This window comes from Pseudorca crassidens, chromosome 8, assembly GCF_039906515.1.
Source record: "Pseudorca crassidens isolate mPseCra1 chromosome 8, mPseCra1.hap1, whole genome shotgun sequence".
Taxonomy (NCBI): domain Eukaryota; kingdom Metazoa; phylum Chordata; class Mammalia; order Artiodactyla; family Delphinidae; genus Pseudorca; species Pseudorca crassidens.
In genome coordinates this window covers 31,457,396-31,477,887 of record NC_090303.1, presented here as the reverse complement: position 1 = coordinate 31,477,887, position 20,492 = coordinate 31,457,396, and the positions used below count along the sequence as shown (strand labels likewise).

The following is a 20,492-nucleotide window of genomic DNA, read 5'->3' as shown; positions in this document are numbered from 1 at the left end:
ACTTTTCTTCCTTTGCAATGAATGTAATTCAGCCTTTCTATTACTTACGTCGTGAGGAAGCATGTAAGGGAAAACACACACATATAGTAAAGTAAAATCAAAAGAAGCAAGTATGTGGAAAGTGCTTTGCGCCACTAAGAAAAAAAGTGCCCCTTAAATCTTGTGTTTTCTATGTGGACCATTTCTCTTTTCCCCCTCTGCCTTCTGTATGCCCTTCGTCAGCTCCTCTCTGCTGCCTTAGGAAGCTGCTCTGCTTCAAGGCCCAAGACCTCTAGGAAGGCGGCTGAACCTGGGAGGGCTTAACTTCCCCCAACTGGACCCTAAATGCACCTAAACCCTTGGGCCCTTTACATGAGTCAAATGAAAAGAGTGACTTGAGAGTGAAAAGGAAAGAGAAAAAAGATTTTTAAAACCTGGCAGTGCCTTTCAAAAATGTCTTATTTTTGTTTTGTTTTGTTTTTATTTAGTGAATTTTTCCTTGTTAATGCTAAATCCAGCCAGAATTCTGGAAGAAGAAATGACTAGGTAATTGGCTAATATATGCATATATACATATGTACTTCTTTGTGGTGTACTTTTAAAAACATTTTATTTGAAAATAATTTCAAACTTACGAATAGTTTTAAGAATGTACAAAGAGTCCCTATATACGCTTTACCTTTTGTTAGACACTTTAACCTATTGTTTTCATTTATTCCCCCTCCCCTGCCATTTAAATAAACTGCACAGAGTATGACCCTTTACTCATAAATTCTTCAGCATGGTTCCTAAGAATAGGACATTCTCTTTACAACCACAGTACAGCTATCAACCTCAGTACATTTAATATTGATACAATACTTTGATCCAATCTATCATCTGTATTCCAGTTTTGTCCGTTGATCCAGTAATGTCATTTATGGCATTTTTCCCCTCATTCAGCCTTCTTCGTAGAAGTCCCAAAAGCCTGTCACATATCGTTTGTATGTTTACTTATCAACTAAGGCTGCTGACGTAAATGAGTACTGTCTGTTTGCCATAGCAGGCCTGAAAAGCTTCCATCTGGAAACAGTTTGTAAAATGATGTAGAAAATATATTTGAGAGTATTGAAATTGAATTTATTACTTTTAAAGATAGTAACTTTTGGGACTTATCTCATGGTCCTGTGGTTAAGACTCTGCGCTTCCAACGCAGGGGGCACAATTTCCATCCCTGGTAGAGGAACTAAGATGCCACATGCTGCGGGGCATGCCCAAAAAACTAAAAATAAATTAATTAAATTAAAAAAAATAAAGATACTAACTTTCCTCTAATTTAGTGAAGACTTCACTCCAAATTGGTTTGAATTCATGACATTCTAGTGTTCTATTTTTATTTTTTTAATTTTTTTATTTTTTAAGATGTTGGGGGTAGGAGTTTATTAATTAATTTATTTATTTTGGCTGTGTTGGGTCTTCGTTTCTGTGCGAGGGCTTTCTCTAGTTGTGGCAAGTGGGGGCCACTCTTCATCGCGGTGCGCGGGCCTCTCACTATTGCGGCCTCTCTTGTTGCGGGGCACAGGCTCCAGACACGCACAGGCTCAGTAGTTGTGGCTCACGGGCCCAGTCGCTCCGCGGCATGTGGGGTCCTCCCAGACCAGGGCTCGAACCCGTGTCCCCTGCATTAGCAGACAGATTCTCAACCACTGCACCACCAGGGAAGCCCCTAGCGTTCTATTTTTAAAACACCTTTCAACTTCTGCCAATTAGGAAGAGGGTTTTTTGTTCTTTGTGTAAACAATACGGGAAAACTTATACTAAGAACCATTTTGCATGCTCGGTCTGTTTAGTCCTGTATTTGCAATGTGGTGTACTTTTTAAGTACAGTAAGGTATGCAAGTCTAGAATATGAATTATGAAAGAGGCAAATTGTGTTTACAGACTGTCAATATCAGTTTAAAAATGGTTCATGAGCACCATTATATTTTTGCAGTTAACCACAAAACTTTATTTTACCTTTGGCTGATCATTCAAGTGGATAGATTTGCCATTATCCTCTTATAATTTAAGAAAAGAGAAAAAAATTAATGTGTGTTTGTTACAATGTCCTACACGGTCTTTGTGATCTGTCTGTAAATTGACTAATTCCCATTTCTGAATATTTCTCCCCAAAGAGATAAAGACTATATTTAAAAGAAACTTTTGAATTATTTTCCAGATATGCATATTATTATTCAGGATTAGGTGCTGGAGTTCTTGTTGCTGCCTATATACAAGTTTCATTTTGGACTTTGGCAGCTGGCCGACAGATTAAGAAAATTAGGCAAGAGTTTTTTCATGCTATTCTACGACAGGAAATAGGCTGGTTTGACATCAATGACACCACTGAACTCAATACTCGGCTAACAGAGTAAGTATACTGTTAACACCACACTTTCATAAAGAAATTAACTGCTAAGTATGTGAAAATATGTCCAAGGAAGATTTTAAATGAAAAAAAATTTTTTTCCTAGATTAAGCATTTGGTGTGTATTGGGAATAGATCATCTGATAGCCATCTTTAGAAATTACAGCCTATGCCGCGGTGTATTTTCCTTATCTGTTAGATTTTTTTGCCTTAGTTATGTAGTAGGCGTATTTGAGGAATGAGCTTACATCCTTTACTTGTTTATCTCTCATGGAGACAAACAGATATTTATCACAGGCCTGACAGATATTAAGATGACCCTCAAGATGGATGAATGAGTGAATCAATGATTGAATGAATTCACAAAGAGACTTATCTTAGTACTTATTGACTCTTCACTTATTCAACAAATATTTGAGGGTCTATTTTTTTTTTTTCTTTTTTTTGCGGTACGCGGGCCTCTCACTGTTGTGGCCTCTCCCGTTGCGGAGCACAGGCTCCGGATGCGCAGGCTCAGCGGCCATGGCCCACGGGCCCAGCCGCTCCGCGGCATGTGGGATCTTCCTGGACCAGGGCACGAACCCGTGTCCCCTGCATCGGCAGGCGGACTCTCAACCACTACGCCACCAGGGAAGCCCTTGAGGGCCTATTATGTGCCAAACAGTGTTCTAGATGTTTGTGATATACCAATGAATGAGACAAAGATCTTCCTCTTGTTGCTTACGTTCCAGCAGGGGGACATAGATGATAAGCTTTTCCTGACTGGAGGTCCTGGCAAGAGGGTAGTGAGCATATGAGGTCCAAGAGAAGGGAGAATCAGAGCATGTAGGGCCTGGCTGGCCTCAGCTTTGCCACTGGGCATTTTTGATCTGAGGAGTAGCATGTTCAGATTTCCATTTTCACAGGATCACACTGGCTGCTGTATTGAGAATAGAGTGCGTTGAAAATATCAAGGGTAGAAGCAAGGAGCCCTTCCCTATTCCTGTTGCAATGCCCTTCCTAGCTCCTGCTTTTACTTTTTTTTTTTTTTTTTTTTTTTTGCGGCACGGGGGCCTCCCACCGCCGTGGCCCCTCCTGCCGCGGAGCACAGGCTCCGGACACGCAGGCCCAGCGGGCATGGCCCACGGGCCCAACCGCTCCGCGGCATGCGAGATCCCCCCGGACTGGGGCACGAACCCGCATCCCCCGCATCGGCAGGCGGACCCCCAACCACTGCGCCACCAGGGAAGCCCCCTAGCTCCTGCCTTTAAACAAATTGACTCATAGGTTCAAAATGCTAATGTTTCTCTAACAGGATTAACTAATTGAATAGCATCAACTTTTAATCCTATTAACTTCTTAGAAGCGTGAACTAATCCTGAATTTCTTCCTTTGTACAGTATTTAGGTGGGGAAAAATGTCATTCAAGAGGCTAAGACTGTGAAAGAGGCTTGCAGGAGTCTGAACCAGTGTTGCCTGTCTCTGTGTTTGTTAGATGTCTGCTTCACCTTTCTGACTGAAGACCTCCTGCCTGTAACCACTTAGGTGTGATCTTTTTTAGTGACATCTCCAAAATCAGTGAAGGAATTGGTGACAAGGTTGGAATGTTCTTTCAAGCAATAGCCACGTTTTTTGCAGGATTCATAGTGGGGTTTCTCAGAGGATGGAAGCTCACCCTTGTGATAATGGCCATCAGCCCTATCCTGGGACTCTCTACAGCTGTTTGGGCAAAGGTATGTGAAACGTGGGCATCTCCGTGTGTGTCAACCCACGCAGACAGAGTTATTTTCAATATGCAGGATTCTGGTACTTGTGCAGATCCATGTTAAATGTCATTTGAAACCACATCCAGGACCATGTTGTTAATCTGGTGCTCTAATAAGGAAGATTGTTTTTAATGTGATGCAAAATGTCACAGTTATTACCTCAGTTACATTTTGTTTTTGGAATTGTTACTACTTTAGGTAGATCTTCTGGCGTACTAATTTAAATTACATAAATGGTCATGTCCTTATTTCAGGAAACATAATTTAAAAATATGACGTTCCTTCAAACTATTGCATGAATATAAAACATGTAAATAAGTTTAGATTTGTCCTATTTATTTTGAATTGTTACCTGTGACAGTTAAATGGCACTCTGACAATTTTGCCTTGCAGTAAAATCCACAAAACCTGTTCTATTTCAACCAACACTCCAGAGTTGAGAAACTTTACTGGCAATTTTTGCTCATTCTGGGGTTGATGATTTACTTAGTAGACTCTGGCATCTCTTTTGTTTCGATTCTTCCTTTACTGTTCTCCTGCAACATCTTGTTTAGCCATCTTATTCAGTTGAATACCCGTGAGTAGGCCTGGAAGTATGGTTTTCAAAGCGATTAAAAATCGTGACACAATAAAAAAAAAGGATGGTGAATCCTTTCCAAGTAGTAAGGTTTTATTTTAGTTTATTTTGCAATTAACAGAGAACAAATGGTAGTAGATACAGAACTCCACACTATTCCCAAAAAACACTATCTAGAGAACTATGTGTGGATTTCCTTTTGCTGACTCTGTTACCGAATCAAGTCCGGCTGCTCGCTGCTTAAAAACAATCAATACTTGCAAAAGTTGGTAGAAAGGAAAGTTACTTTTAATCGGAATGCTAGCAGTCTGGGGAGATGGTGGACTTGGTGTCCCCCAAAAACCGTCCCTGAAGATTCTGTTCAGTCATGAAAGCTTTTCAATGGAAAAGGGGAAGTAACCTCAGTTAATTGTTGAGATAGGGGGTCAGAATCATCACCCTCCTCCATTGCGTGCAGGCTTGTGTGTGGGCTTGTTGACCTCTTGTGATCTTTCTTTAGATGCTATCTTGTTCACACAGTTTTGTTCACGAGATTATTGAAGGGGAAGCTAGGGAAAAGATCTGGTCATCTGTTAATTACTTATTCTGCATTTCTACATCTTTGATCTATGGAAAGAACCAACAAGTTACACAAAGTATTGCGTGATCAAAAGATCTGAAAGGTGTGCTAGGGCCAGAGGTGAGTAGAGCACGGGGGCGCCTGGTTTAAGGTTAGCGACAAGACCAAGGGGCCTCCTGCAGAGAGCTCTTTCCTGCAAAGGGCGCTTTCCTGCCGAAAGCTGCTTAAGACTCCTCTTGGGGAGCATATCACCAGGGCGGATCAAATCCGCCCCTTGTAGGGAGTGGAAGCAGCCGTTGGATCGGGTACAGTGAGTGTGGTTTGCTTCGTATCTACAATGTTTGATAAAGGACAGGGTTTGGGAAGAAAAAGTAAGTGAAAGAGTTGATCGGACTGTCTTTTAACATTTTTCCCCATACAAAAGGCGTGAATGTTTCTCTCTTTTCCAGATTCTCTCAGCATTTAGTGACAAAGAACTAGCTGCATATGCAAAAGCAGGCGCTGTGGCAGAAGAGGCTCTAGGGGCCATCAAGACTGTGATAGCTTTTGGGGGCCAGAACAGAGAGCTGAAAAGGTCAGAAAGGTTTTTTGTCCACTAGTTCAAAGAACCCACTTTTACATTTTGTTACTTATTCTTTTGTGATATGTGTCTACTGCTTTCCTTTACCTAATATTAACCCCTCACCCACAAAATATAGGCACCCTTTACTGATGGCTAGAGTTTAATGTCAGACTTTACAGCGGGGTTCTGACCTTTTTATGTTCCATGGACTTCTTTGGCAGTCTGATGAAACCTATGGACTCCCTTCTTAAAATAATGATTTTAAATGCATAACACAAAATATGTAGGATTACAAAGGAAACCAATTATAGTGAAGTACAGTTATCAAAACATTTTAAAAGTGTCATGTGGTAATTACATATCTCTACTCTTAACCTATTAAATACTAAGAACTAAATACGGGTCAACTATTTACTGTAATTCAAAGTGGGGTTGCAGGTAAAAGATACTTTAAGATATCTGTAATAATTAGAAGAGTGGTATGAAAATGATCTAGTATTTCTTTTGGCAACACAGGCACAGTTACTGCTAACCATACAGCAGTTTGTTGCCTGCCTTGAGAATTGAAGGAAATGCTAAATTCCGGTTAGAGGTTAGTGAAATTAAATATGTAAATTTTTTCGCATTCAAGTTCCTTAACCGGGGATTCCAGGTGGAGTACCCCTGCTCTAGAGGAACTTGATAGGCGAAAACCTATATGCCAGAACAAAGCCCCCTAATAAAGGCTACTCAGCTCTACTTAAATGCCCCAACCAGTTTTCTTTAAATAATAACATTCCCTAATATCGCTGAAGTATGACTCCATGTGAAGTATTTTCTTTTGCCATCCTATGGGACTCCTGATACCCACAACTCTTTTTTTTTTTAGCGGTACACGGGCCTCTCACTGTTGCGGCCTCTCCCATTGCGGAGCACAGGCTCCGGACGCGCAGGCTCAGCGGCCATGGCTCACGGGCCCAGCCGCTCCGTGGCATGTGGGATCGTCCCGGACCGGGACACGAACTCGTGTCCCCTGCATCGGCAGGCAGACTCTCAACCACTGCGCCACCAGGGAAGCCCCACCCACAACTCTTTGAAAGAGAAATTCTCTGGCAATTCTCCAGCCTTAAAAGCAAAGGTTCCCTACTCCCCTCTTTTTCATTTTCTATTTTTCTGTTCCTTAAGCCCTCTTCAAAGCCAGCCTATACCTGGTTCTCTAACTCTTCCTTTTTCTCTCTCACTGCTGCTTTCTGTACACAGTAGCCCACACACCTCAGGATGAGTGTAATCAGTGCCTCTCCATTAGCAGCAGTAAGCGAGCCGCCTCAGCGAAGGTAATTACAGCATGTCCACCACTGTCCCTGGAGCCCGTGTCACGTTGGGGCTGACGTGCCCACACCTTGCAACTGGGCCACCTGGGACTAAGCACAGTGCTGGGCATGGCGAGCTGGCTGTCTCCCCAGGGACGCAGCTCAGCTAAATGTATGCATCATCCAACACTGAGGAAACAGCACTGGAGAGTAGGGTGCTTTAAGTAATTGAAAGACATAATTTTTGGTGGCAACGTACATTTTAAAAAAATGAAGAAATTCTCAACATCTTATTTGGTTAAACTGAAAAAGATATGATGTTGTTTGTCTTTTGTTAGAAATAGAAACGCTCTAACGTATGTGGTATTTTCTCTAAAGTCTCACTGTATATCAGTGGATTTTTTTTTTTCTGATTTTAGGGAGCCAAAATCAAAATTTATAGACTCTTTGCATCTAGCATGGAAGGCTTAACTGAAATTGATGGAAAAAATATTGTTATTTGACAGAACCATTCTAGACATTTATACCTTTATGTCAAATCCTAGAAGGCAGTAATATGAATTTTAATTAATATTCAAAAATATGACAATAATAGAATGAGCGATATTTAGGAAGACATTAAATTCTAAAACAATAGTAATAGGAATAGGAATTATCAGGTTTTTCCAGCTATACGCCAGCACTGTACTAACAACGTTCTATCATTATCTGTCAACCTCATAATTGTCTTGCAAGGTAGGCATTAGTAACTCCATTTTATAATACCATTTGCAGCAACATGGAACGACCTAGAGCTTATCATCCTAAGTGAAGTAAGCCAGACAGTGAAAGACAAACATCATATGATAGCGATAATATGTGGATTTTAAAAAAATGATACACATGAACTTATTTACAAAAGAGAAAGAGACTCACAGATATAGAAAACAAGCTTATGGTTAACAAAGGCGAAAGGGAAGGGAGGGATAAATTAGGAGTTTAGGAATAACATATACATACTACTATATATAAAATAGATAACCAACAAGGACCTACTGTATAACACAGGGAACTATACTCAATATCTTGTAATAATCCATAAGGTAAAGAATCTGAAAAAGAATATATATACATATGTATAACTGATTCACTTTGCTGTACACCTGAAACTGACACAACATTGTAAATCAACTATACTTCTATTAAAAAAAGAGTAACTCTATTTTACAAGTGATGAAACTAAAATCTAGAAAAGTTGAGTAGGAGCCTGTATCCCATAAGCGGTGACCAGTTTATAACCTTGTACCCAGGCTTGACAGTTGAAGGTCAGCCTGATCAAAACCAAACCAAAACAAAAACCAAACCAAAGCAAAAGCCCAAGTATAAGTACGCAAACGTGTAAAATTCCTGTCCCTCACCCAGTGGGGCTGTGGAAGGAGGTTATTCTCTGGAGAAGACAAATTTGCCTGTGTTAAGAATCTGTTTGAAGAGTCCCAAATAGTATTTACATTTTGGCGTCATTCCTGGTTGGCTTCGCTTGGTTTCTCTTCTTCCACCTTTGCCTTGACTTGTGATGCTGGCCATGAAGGGATGGTGATGTTCTCCCAGGGATGGGAGTTCAATCCTGGAACAGCTATGGGAACACTGGTAGGACTGGTAGGGACCAAGGGAGATGGGTCCAGGCCAGTAAAGAAAAGGCTCAGATGGGTTCTAGTCCTGGCCGATCCTGAATTGTTTGAGTTCCCAGGAAGCTGGGTCTCACCAGGGCTTTCTTTTATGGCTTTGTGCCTTAAACCTCCAACTATCAAGGAGGTGAATATGGCTCAGATTATGGATTGTTTTCTTATTATGTTTTCCCCTCATTTTCTGGTAGGTATCAGAAACATCTAGAAAATGCCAAAAAGATTGGAATTAAAAAAGCTATTTCGGCGAACATTTCCATGGGCATTGCCTTCCTGTTAATATATGCATCATATGCGCTGGCCTTCTGGTATGCGTCCACTCTAGTTATAGCAAAAGAATACACTGTTGGAAATGCAATGACAGTAAGTTGTTTTCCTAATATTTATGAAGAATCTGAAAATGTTGTTTATCCACCTACCTTTTCTTTTCTTTCATTCTCCTCCTTTTTGAAGGATGAGCCATGGTTATAGGCTTTTTTCATTCTGTAAACCTTTGCTCTGTCCTGTGGGTAGAGCTGACCTTGTAGAATACACAGGGCATAACATGTAGATAGACCAATCGAGAAACACATGGAGCATATAAATTCTGAAAAATGGAATGAATTTATGAATGAACAAATATGTAGTGGCGCCACCCTCATTCTGCCTTTGAGTTTCATTATATAAGAAAGTAAACATTATTATACGTAGGTCATACTATGAGAGAATGTTAAATTTACGTGATATAAAACATCAGCTATCCAAATACAAGATGAAAAGTTATTTTAGTTTCTTTTTCTTTTACAAAATGAAAATATCTTCGTTTTTTGATTATAAAAATATATACTAGTTATACAAAGAATTAGAAGAATTTTAAAAATTAGAAATTACTTAGAATTACTTGTGATCTAATAATCCATATATACTTAATGATAACTTTTGGTGTATATCTTCCGGATTCTTTTCTGTATGTGGATTTTGTTTCCTTTCAAAACTGGGATTGTATTATGCATACCTTTTTGTAAACGTTTTATAAACTAGCAACGTATTGTGACCTTCTTTCCATGTCAGTGACGGTCAGGGCAACACGTAACCATTCAACTAGCCATGTTTTAAAACCTGCACTTCCCTATCTTTCTAAACAGAGGACTCCTTGATGATGGCTTAGGGACATTATAAAAATTTATCATTTCAAAATGTTCTCTAGGGTAGTACCTTCAGACTGCATTGACCTTTTGAGGGCTGATTGGCTAGATGAGCTTCCGTCATTGCTGAGTCTGTTTTTTCTCCTTTTGGTCTCCTCTCTGGTTGTCAGCTCGGAAGTTCTCCACCTCTCTTTACTTCCTCATTTGCTAAATTTTATGAAGAAAGGAGATTGAATCCTGACTCTGCCATTCACCCTTTGTGATGAGTGTGCCCTCTCTGGCCTGGTCTCCCCATTTGTAGTACGTAGACAGTGACTTCTCCCGAGTAGGGCTACAGAGTGACGCCCGTGATGCAGGGAGCCCAGCGATGCCCTCTGCATAAAGACTGAGAACTCTAGTGCATTGACTTCATAGCATTGCTTTTGGTAGAGACGGCTTTGCTCTCTTACTGGTCTTTCTCTGTATTGCAGGTAGCCCATAGATATTTGAGAGATATTTGAGTTCTGGGTATGTGAAGTGTTACTGTTACCGTCTTCTGAGAAAAGACAAACTATAAGTAGATGTTTCAGCATGCCCAGAGATAAAGGAGTAATTTCTCTTCATTTATGTTTTCTTCAGTTAACATTTGTTGATAATCTGGATTCCTGAAGCTATAGTGTTGACTTTTCTATATCAATTTATTTTCCTAGTGAAAAAAATATAAAGGCAAATGTGTTAAGTTTGTGTGCTGTAGTACAGAATAATTGTATATTAATCATTGCACACAGGTGTGATTTAGTGTTTTATAATGTGTGAACTATTATTTTTTATATTAAAAGTCTTACCAAAATATGTATTAATACATAACATAGTACTTTTTAAGGAAAATTTCATGCGGCCAAAATCTGTTTTATCTTGAACATTCTGTGTAATTCCATGAATAGTTAGAGAAAATCATATAGGACTGAAAAATAATACTGATGGAAAATGTTTTCCTCTGGTGGCAATAGCTTCAGAATCAAGGAAGTAGGTTTGAAAAATCTTTCTGACTTTGTCTAAGTTCAGGAGAAGAGCAACAGATAGTTTGGCTAGCTAGACAAAAAATATATATTTTTTTCAAAAAAAATATTTTTGAGATTGAAGAAACCTGTTCATGCAATAAAATGCTATAGTAACCTTCTAAATTTTGCTCTTTTGCCAAAAAAATTTTAAAGGGATAAACCTAATTGCGATCCTTTGGGTAGTGTATATTCCAAACAACTCATATTTGAGATGATGGTGGACTCCAGAATAGGACTTATAACTTTTCCTTGTGTTCTTTTTGCTCAGGTCTTTTTCTCAATCATGATCGGAGCCTTCAGCGTTGGACAGGCTGCTCCCTGTATTGATGCTTTTGCCAATGCAAGAGGAGCAGCATATGCAATCTTTGCTATTATTGATAATGTGAGTCATTTATTATTTTAATGCCGAAAAATTATTTGAGGTCTGGCTAATTAAATCTGGCTTTCGGTTAAATGTCGTATGAAAGTTTTGCCAAGTGAACAACCTCTCTTTAGTAATGAATGAAATCAAATGCCTCTTACTAATATTTCTGAAAGTTTATCTTTAAATAATCAAATAGCACTGATCTCATTTTGGGAAAGTACATCTGCACTAGTGTGTTATTATTAGAGTTCAAAGCAAAGATGTTTGTCTTCCTAGTTTTCCTCCTTTTCTCTTTCATTTTGTAGCCAGACTAAGAATATTATGATTTGTATACAGGATGAGTGGATGGAAAAGTTACTGGTGGGACCAAAATTGATAGTATGCTTTGCTGTGGGTTGCCCCCTGTCAAAAAAAAAAAAAAGATCACTGCGCATATGATATAATTTTGAATCAACTATATTGCATAAGTTGTACTGACTGCAGTGAAATAAAGAAGATCATTTTGACATAAGTACGTCACTGCATTTACACAGAGAAAATGCAAACTAGGTAACTGAAATGTGATTGTTTAATCCAAGCAATTCCTACTTCATTAATCTAAGTCATGAGAAAATGGTTCAGCTTCTGCATATATACAAAATTTACATCGTTCCTAAATAACTTGGCTCTAACCAATTGTTCAGTCTTCTCAACCCAGTCCATTACATTTGTTGTTTAGGAATAAGCTAATTGTCACTAAATGCTGAAATACCTGGATATATCCATGGTAGTATGTTTTTGTCATTGCAGCTGTAGGAATGTGCATGTTTGACCATTTAGAAAATTTATGAGGATATGCCAGAAACTTAAAGGGAACTATCATATAAAATGAAATGAATATATCCTTTATGTACTTTTCAAGAAAAGCCTATTTTCTGAGAAGGAATATTTCCTTAAACACACACCGTCTTCAACTTGAGTTGCCATTCTGGGTCCTATTTTTGGAATTTGCTGAAGCATATTCCTTAAAAATGCAATTGTTTGTCCTATGATGGAATAGTCATTGAATTTTGTTTTATTTAGAATCCTAAAATTGACAGTTTTTCAGAGAGAGGACACAAACCAGATAACATCAAAGGGAATTTGGAGTTCAAAGATGTTCATTTCTGTTATCCAGCTCGACCTGATGTCAAGGTATTGTAAGTAATATTTATAGGAATTCCTAATTCAGACTGATTGTTTAATCATCTTAAAGAATCCATAGTCTCTATTATTTTGATATGTATGTGCTTTTTTCCTTTTGAGATTATATTCCCTTATTTGGTACTTTTTTTCCAAATTTAAAATTGAATCAGATTACTCCCCTTTTAGGTTTTTGTTGTGAAGTGTGTTCTTCTTCTCTCTTTTCCCTCATAGATCTTAAAGGCCCTCAACTTGAAGGTAGAGAGCGGTCAGATGGTGGCCCTGGTTGGGAACAGCGGCTGTGGGAAAAGCACGGTGGTCCAGCTGATACAGAGGCTCTATGACCCCACAGAGGGCATGGTAAGTGGGAAGAGCCATGTTCTCCAAAGTGGGAAGCTGGATACCAATTAGACCTTTGAAATTGTTTTGTTTTGTTTTGGTTGTTAACAAATTTGCATGTGAATCCAATTTTGGTAAAAAGACTATAGAATTGCAATGCATCTGGATAATGCATTCAAAACCTTGGGCTGTTTTAACAAAAGTATTCAAGATGATAAAAGCCAAAGAAGCTAGACAACACTCTCCTCTGTTCCAACTAAGCTTTTCATAACCCACTAGGTCACTGGAAAATAGTCATCCAAACCACTGGGAGGACTTACTGAGTTTGGTCAAAAATATTCCATATAGCAATTATTAATAACCTTGTGTTCAGGATCACAAGAAATCTTAGGACAGTAATTAAATTCATCAAAGGCGGTTGAGTTTTCTTAATTGTTGGAATATCTGAAGGGGAAAGTGGGTTAGTCTCTAAGAAGCTTCTGGGGACATGGAGAACAGTAATGGCCTAGGGGATATTTTTTTGGCCTTTAAAAATTTTGTTATAAATTCTAACTTATTTATATTTATTGGAGTATAGTTGATTTACAGTTTGTGTTAGTTTCAGGTGTACTGCAAAGCAGAATATATTTTCTGAGAAGAAGACATTCTCTTACATAATCACAAAACAATCATCAAAATCAGTAAATTTGGGCTTCCCTGGTGGCGCAGTGGTTGAGAGTCCACCTGTCGATGCAGGGGACACGAGGGAACATGGGTTCGTGCCCCGGTCTGGGAAGATCCCACATGCCGCGGAGCGGCTAGCCCTGTGAGCCATGGCCGCTGAGCCTGTGCGTCTGGAACCTGTCCTCCACAACGGGAAAGGCCACAACAGTGAGAGGCCCGCATACCGCAAAAAAAAAAAAAAAAAAAAAAAAATCAGTAAATTTAATGTTAATACAATACGAGCCCACAGTATATATTCAAATTTCCTCAACTGCACCAACTTTTGGACGTTGAGTTTACCTGACAATGAAATGTATTATAATTCAACAATAATGAAAACAGAAGTTTACAAGTTACAAAGAAAAACAAAAAAAACCTAAAAAGGCATTGAGATACAACAGAGATTGCAGGAATGAATACAAAGTTTTCTAGGATACACAAATTATTTATTTATTTACTTTAATAAAATTAACAAACCTTCTTTGAAAAATCTGATACACCAAGGAGGAACATAGGTCCATCCTCATTTCCTAAAGCAAACTCTAGGTTGGTTCAAGTGTAAACAGTTTTATTCATTTTTTAAAAAGAACATAGTAAATACTAACCATTGAGGATAAGCATTTGAAAACATCTTATTTTTTAAATTATTATTGGAGTAATACATTTTTTAAAGAAAATACACGTCAGCAGGGGAAAAAGTCTTCAGAAATTCTATAACTCAGAGATATTCACTGTTCACATTGTGATTTAGCAATTTTATTACTGCTGAAATAATAGAAAAAATGCCCAGTGGTACAGTTGACTGATTCAGTTTTTCCTTAAATCTCTCCCCATAAAAATCAGTAAAATTATAATAAAAGAAAGCAATAAATTGGAACAAATAATTTATGATATATGTGGGAAAACTATTATCACTATTTTAGAAATTAATATGAATCTATCATAGGATATGAACATGCAAATCTTTCGAGAATAAATGTAGATTTGTAAAAAGTTTAAAGAAATGTTCAACCTCACTTATAATTGTATGTGAATTAAAATAAATATAAGCTACCACCACACACTTATTAATTAGAAAAGACATTAAAATGATAAAAGCTAATAAATTACAATGAAGCAGATATATATTTATATATTCCTGCTGACATTGTAAATTATTAAAAATCTTTTTAGAGGGTTGTTTATTCAACCTTTATTCAGCAAATAATAAATGCCCAACATATGCCAGTCATTGTATAAGTTAAGCAATTGTTATCGGAGAAGAAAAAATAAATCATATGCTTCGGCCTGGTATTTCTGTGCCTTTACAATGATTGTCCTTCAGTGTTCCTTGAAGGAAGCCAGATATTCAGCAGGTGGGAAATGCTTAAGTAAATTATGGTATATTACATACAGTAAAACATCATAATGCCATCAAAATGATATGTAGACTAGGTAGGTAAAGGGACATTTTTATTCAGATTTAGTAATGGTAAGCAAAAATAATAGTTATGCCAAAAATGTATAACCGAATATGTAATCACTTATGGAGAATAATCCATCCATAAAAAAAACTGTATATGTAAGATAATAAATATCAAAAGAGAGAATACACTTTTTATTTTTAGTCTTCCACATTGCTTTATTTCCAATTCTCATTTCTAACCACTGAAATAAGTTAAATATTAGCTAAGGCTTTTTTGGTAACAAATTAGAGTCTTGATGCTTTATACATCAGAAGGTTTAAAATATTCAATGGAAGGATTTTGTTTTTTCAGATTACCATCGATGGGCAGGATATTAGGATGTTTAACGTAAGGTATCTGAGGGAAATAATTGGAGTGGTGAGTCAGGAGCCGGTGCTGTTTTCTGCCACCATTGCTGAAAATATTCGTTATGGCCGTGGAAATGTAACAATGGATGAAATAAAGAAAGCTGTCAAGGAAGCCAACGCCTATGAGTTTATCATGAAACTACCACAGGTAAAGCCTCTGTTAATGTAGTTGCCCTCGAAATGAGAATTTCAACTCATGTGAGTTCTTTCTTCAGAGGTTAAGCTAATAATGTTTGAGGTACAAGGTTGTCCAACTTTGCTAGGTAAGTCCCTTGAATTATCCAGTTGGAGCGTATAGCTTGGTACATGAAACATACAAAATTTTATACAGAGTATGTTAGTAGTTTGTCAGAATTCGATATTATTTATTTTATTATAATTTGTGACTCATTACGATGGTCAAAATGAAGCTCCCTGATGTCTTCATGAATTTCTAGGCTCCATAGCTTTTTCTAGTTGAAATACTTCAAGAGCTCCACCATGCTTTCTCTTGTAGAAATTTGACACCCTGGTTGGAGAGAGAGGGGCCCAGCTGAGTGGTGGACAGAAGCAGAGAATCGCCATCGCTCGAGCTCTGGTTCGCAACCCCAAGATCCTGCTGCTGGATGAGGCCACCTCAGCGCTGGACACTGAGAGCGAAGCTGAGGTACAGGCAGCTTTGGATAAGGTCAGTGGACCCTAAACACCTGAAGGCCAGCCAGTTGAAACTTTATTGAAAATTCTTGCCAATGCTTTGCGAGTCTAGGTTGAAAAACATAAACATAAGAGCAAATGAAGCTCTCCCGTGGGGCTTTCTTGGTTTCTTCTTTCTGTCAAGGCGCATTGCAGAGAGAGGTGGGCAGCCCATTAACTGGCTTGCTTTGACCAAGGTGCAGTGAGCCCTAATCCAGACCTGTGCAGTGAGCTGCTTAGCTTTGTTTTTTTTCTTGCACATAGGCTAGGGCTTTGATCAAAAGTAGTTGTGGTAAAATGTACAAAGAAAAATCTGGTTACTTACGCAGTGGTCCAGCTGAAAAGCAGTTCAAATATTTGCCTTATTTTGTAGGCAGTACATCGTCTTTACCTATTCATGAAAATGAATGGATGCTTTTCTGGAAATAAAGTTCAACTTGCATGTTTTTCTAAGCATATAAATAAGCAACACTTATTTTTCTTTTATTTACTTATATTTGGCTGTGTTGGGTCTTCGTGTCTGTGCAAGGGCTTTCTCTAGTTGCGGTGAGCGGGGGCCACTCTTCATCGCGGTGCGCGGGCCTCTCACTATCGCGGCCTCTCTTGTTGCGGAGCACAGGCTCCAGACGCGCAGGCTCAGTAGTTGTGGCTCACGGGCCCAGTTGCTCCGCGGCATGTGGGAATCTTCCCAGACCAGGGCTCGAACCTGTGTCCCCTGCACTGGCAGGCAGATTCTCAACCACAATAAGCAACACTTTTTAAGGCTGCTGAGCTCATGGGCATGGCTCAGAGTTTCTAAATTTCTCACTGTTTTCTTTACTAAACTAAAGCTTCAAAGGAAGAACCTTATCTTGGGACACTTTCAAGGTCAGGTGCTGAAGTCATCTGTAATAACAACACAGTATTAAAACCAGAGTCAGATGACGTCATGTAAATGGCTTTCAAACACATAAACATCATAAATATATTGAGTTGAGAAAGTTTAGTAATTAAATGTGCAAGTTACTTAGTCTATCCAACCTGCCTCTTGAAATTTTATTTTTTTGAATTGACCTATTTTATTTTGTTTTATTTTTTGATTTGTATTGAAATATAGTTGATTTACAATGTTGTGTTAGTTTCAGGTATACAGCAAAGTGACTCAGTTATACATAGTATCTATCGTCTTGATATTTTAGACATGAACTGTATGAACCTTATTTTCTCAGGAAAATTTATACCTGAATCCTAAGTAAACACAGTTGCTTTGTGTGCTATAAACTGTAGTTAATTCATGCTTCCTGGTTTATCAGATTAATATTTTGGCTTATTTTATATAATGTAATTTAATAATTAATGAAAGATGATAATTATTCCTCACAAATTTGTATATTCAATTACATTGCTTTCATGTATATTAAGTCTCAATATTAAGGAAACAAAATATAATACATAGGAGAATTGTATTTGCTTAGTTAATTAGAAGTGACTTAAATGAAGAAATCATAAAAATAAATACATGCATAAATTAAACAATTAATTTTAACTCAAAACACATAAATGGTCATTCATGTGTCAATATAGACTTTTTAGCATAAAGTTAGGTGGGATAAGAGAGATATTTATGTGGAAAAAAAAAGTCCTATTCAGCCCTAGGACCCATGTCCCAATACTTTGTAGGATACAGACATTCAATATGTTAGCCCTTGCTGTGCTAAATGAACAGAATTACTGGAGATGTTGTTTTTCATGATATGAATTCTGTCAGCAAAAATTATAGCCTTGCAAGTTTTAATTCATATTTGGACAGGTTACTTCATTCAGTTTTAGCAATTTGTGTTCTGTAGGATTATGGCCCACTCCTCAGTTGATAACCTTTTACATATTGACTTTAAAAATAGCTGACAAATCACTCACAGTGCTTTTAAATCTCCAAGAAAAGCCATTAGCAGCTTGGGGTGGTGCTTAAGGGCACAGGTTGTGGTGCCAGGCAGGCTGAGGTGGGAGTCCTCTAAGCCTGAGATATTGCAGAAGTAATTGGGGTGGGGGGAAGGGGGAGAAATAATGTCATAGGATGATTGAATAGATTAAATGAGATACTGCATGTAAAGTTCTCAGCACATACCTTGCCCATGAGAAACAATGCAATTATTATGGTCATTACCATTACCATGATTATTATTCCTTTTATTGATTGCTGAATCAGTTACCTATTGCTGCATAACAAACCCAAATTCAGGCTTAAAGCAATACTTCTGCAGATTGGCTGGGTGGATCTTCTGCTATTTTTACCTGAGCACATATATGGCTGTATTTACCTGGAGGGTTGACTTAGCTAAAACGGTCCAAGATGGCCTCACTCACGTGCTGGCTGTTGGTTGGGCATCTCATACTCATGCTTGTATTCACTCATACAATAGGCTAACCCAGCTTCTTTACACAGAAGTCTCAGGCCAGTGTATCTAGAGGCAGAAGCTATAAGACGTCTAGAGGCTTAGACTCCAGAACTCACACAATGTCACTTTCACCACATTCTATTGGTCACAGAAAGTCACAAGGCTAGCCCAGATTGAAGGAGTGAGCAAATAGATTCTGTTTCTTGATGGGTGAGCTGTAAAGGATCTATGACCATATTTAATCTTCCACAGCACACTCTCTGCCACAATTATTTACATTTCTCCCAAGTGCAAAATAAATCCACCTCTTCCCAAGACCCTCAAAATTTTCATACAGTTATGAGATCAGGCTCAAAGTCAGTACCTGAAGACGTGTATGTGGTCCAGATATGGATGAGATTCTTCATGTTATGCTCATCTTGATCCAGAGGACTAGGAACTAAAGAGACGTTATCTTCCACACATATACCCACCATGTAATGGTGAGGCAGGGACAGGCTAATTGTAACAGACACTCCTATTCAAAAAGGAAAACAGGAAGCACATAGCAGTTACTGCTCCATAGCAATTTTGAAATGCAGTCAGATGCATGTTGCCAATTACTCCACTGCTCCAAGGAAAGGAAACGTTCCTTGATTAAGGCTCAATTCTACCCTTAGTAGAATGGGTTCCCTAGTGCACTTTTTCTGCTTGGTTTGGGGCTCCAACCTCTGGGCTCTCAGATTCTCCCTCTGAGAGCTCTTTCTTTTCCCATAAGAAAGGGCCCATGTCTGCAGCTGAGTAACTTTCTCAGGATACTTTCTGCCCATAGAAATTTGAGACCCAGAGCCCTCTTTACATTTTTAATTTTCTCAGTCTCTTTTAGTCCAAGCTGATGGACTCTCTTAAAGACTTTGTGAGTTTGCTTAGAATTTGACTGTAGTTTGCTTAAGCCCCAAAAGTTACATCTTTAATTTTTTGGGGGGGCAGGCCTCTCTCTACTTTGGGCTGTATATGAAGCTGCCATTAGAAAACCCTTTAGAGCCTTAGAAGCCCTTTTATGTAGCAGAGAGTGTCTACTAGAATTTGCCATAAATTTTTCAGAGATTTTAACAAAAAAATCTTACACCTACACCCTGATTTGATCTTTGGTCTCATTTGATTGGATGATTAACAATTCATTTTCCAACCCAGCAAGTACTGCGTCTTCTTTGTAGCTTCTAAATTCACCTTGCAAACCAAATGGCTTCTTCTTTAGCTCATCATTTTCTTCTCATACCTTATCATATACAGCCTGGCACTTTCAACATTCTGTTTAGAGATCTCTGGAATCTCCTCAGCCAGATGTACAAGTTCATTAGATAAAATATCTTTCTTCCAAGTTACTACAGGGAACAATTTTTCCAGTTATTCTAAGGTTACATAACACAGGTCACTGTCTTTCCAGCCTCCAGTAGCAATTTCCTTACTTTTCTTCCAGTCTCCACTAACAGTATCATCACCTCCCTTCTAGCCACTGCCTGCCACTCAGATCCCAGTCCCAAAGCCAATGTCACATGTTTTAGGGTTTTGTTACAGTAGCATCCCAGTCTAACTACAAATTTCCACATCAGTTGCTTTAATCCAGCACTTAGTGGGTTGGCTGCTGTGACTCCTCTATTGGTTTTGCCTAGTCTCCCCAGGCAGCTACACTCAGCTCAGGGTCATCTGGGCTGGAATGTTCAAGATGGCCTCCTTCATGTGCCTAGAAATTGGTGATGGCTGTTGCCTGAGGCAGCTTTATTCTCCTCACGTAGGCTTCTCATCCTCAAGTAGACCAGACAAGTTTCCTTTCCAGGTAGCTTTCAAAGATGGCAAACACACAAGCTATAAGGCCTCTTGAAGTCTATGCTGCAGAAATTGCACAAGCATTAATTCCTTCATATTGTTTGGTCAAAGCAAGTCACAAGGACTGCCCAGATTCGACGAGGTGGAAAAATAGACTCCACCTCTGAAAGGGAGTAGCTGCAAAGTGTTTGTGACCATGTTTTATCTACCGTAGTTGCTGCAGGTAGTTTATAATCTACCCAATTGACTCCATACATTGCAAGATAACTAAACTGATGTATTTTGCAGACTATAAACTGTGTCTTTAAAAGGGAAATCCTTCATTACTGTACTCCCCC

General features: G+C 38.6%; 1 protein-coding gene across 1 annotated transcript in view; it reads left to right on the top strand.

The window, feature by feature from the left end:
• ABCB4 (ATP binding cassette subfamily B member 4) overlaps positions 1–20,492 on the top strand; it is a 74,256-nt gene that overhangs the window by 13,314 nt on the left and 40,450 nt on the right. The window contains exons 4-13 of the mRNA XM_067746111.1: positions 468–525; positions 2,177–2,368; positions 3,906–4,077; positions 5,696–5,820; positions 8,950–9,121; positions 11,191–11,304; positions 12,349–12,459; positions 12,682–12,807; positions 15,246–15,449; positions 15,798–15,968. Of these exons, the coding sequence (XP_067602212.1) occupies positions 468–525; positions 2,177–2,368; positions 3,906–4,077; positions 5,696–5,820; positions 8,950–9,121; positions 11,191–11,304; positions 12,349–12,459; positions 12,682–12,807; positions 15,246–15,449; positions 15,798–15,968 (1,445 nt within the window). The remainder of the gene's footprint in view (positions 1–467; positions 526–2,176; positions 2,369–3,905; positions 4,078–5,695; positions 5,821–8,949; positions 9,122–11,190; positions 11,305–12,348; positions 12,460–12,681; positions 12,808–15,245; positions 15,450–15,797; positions 15,969–20,492) is intronic.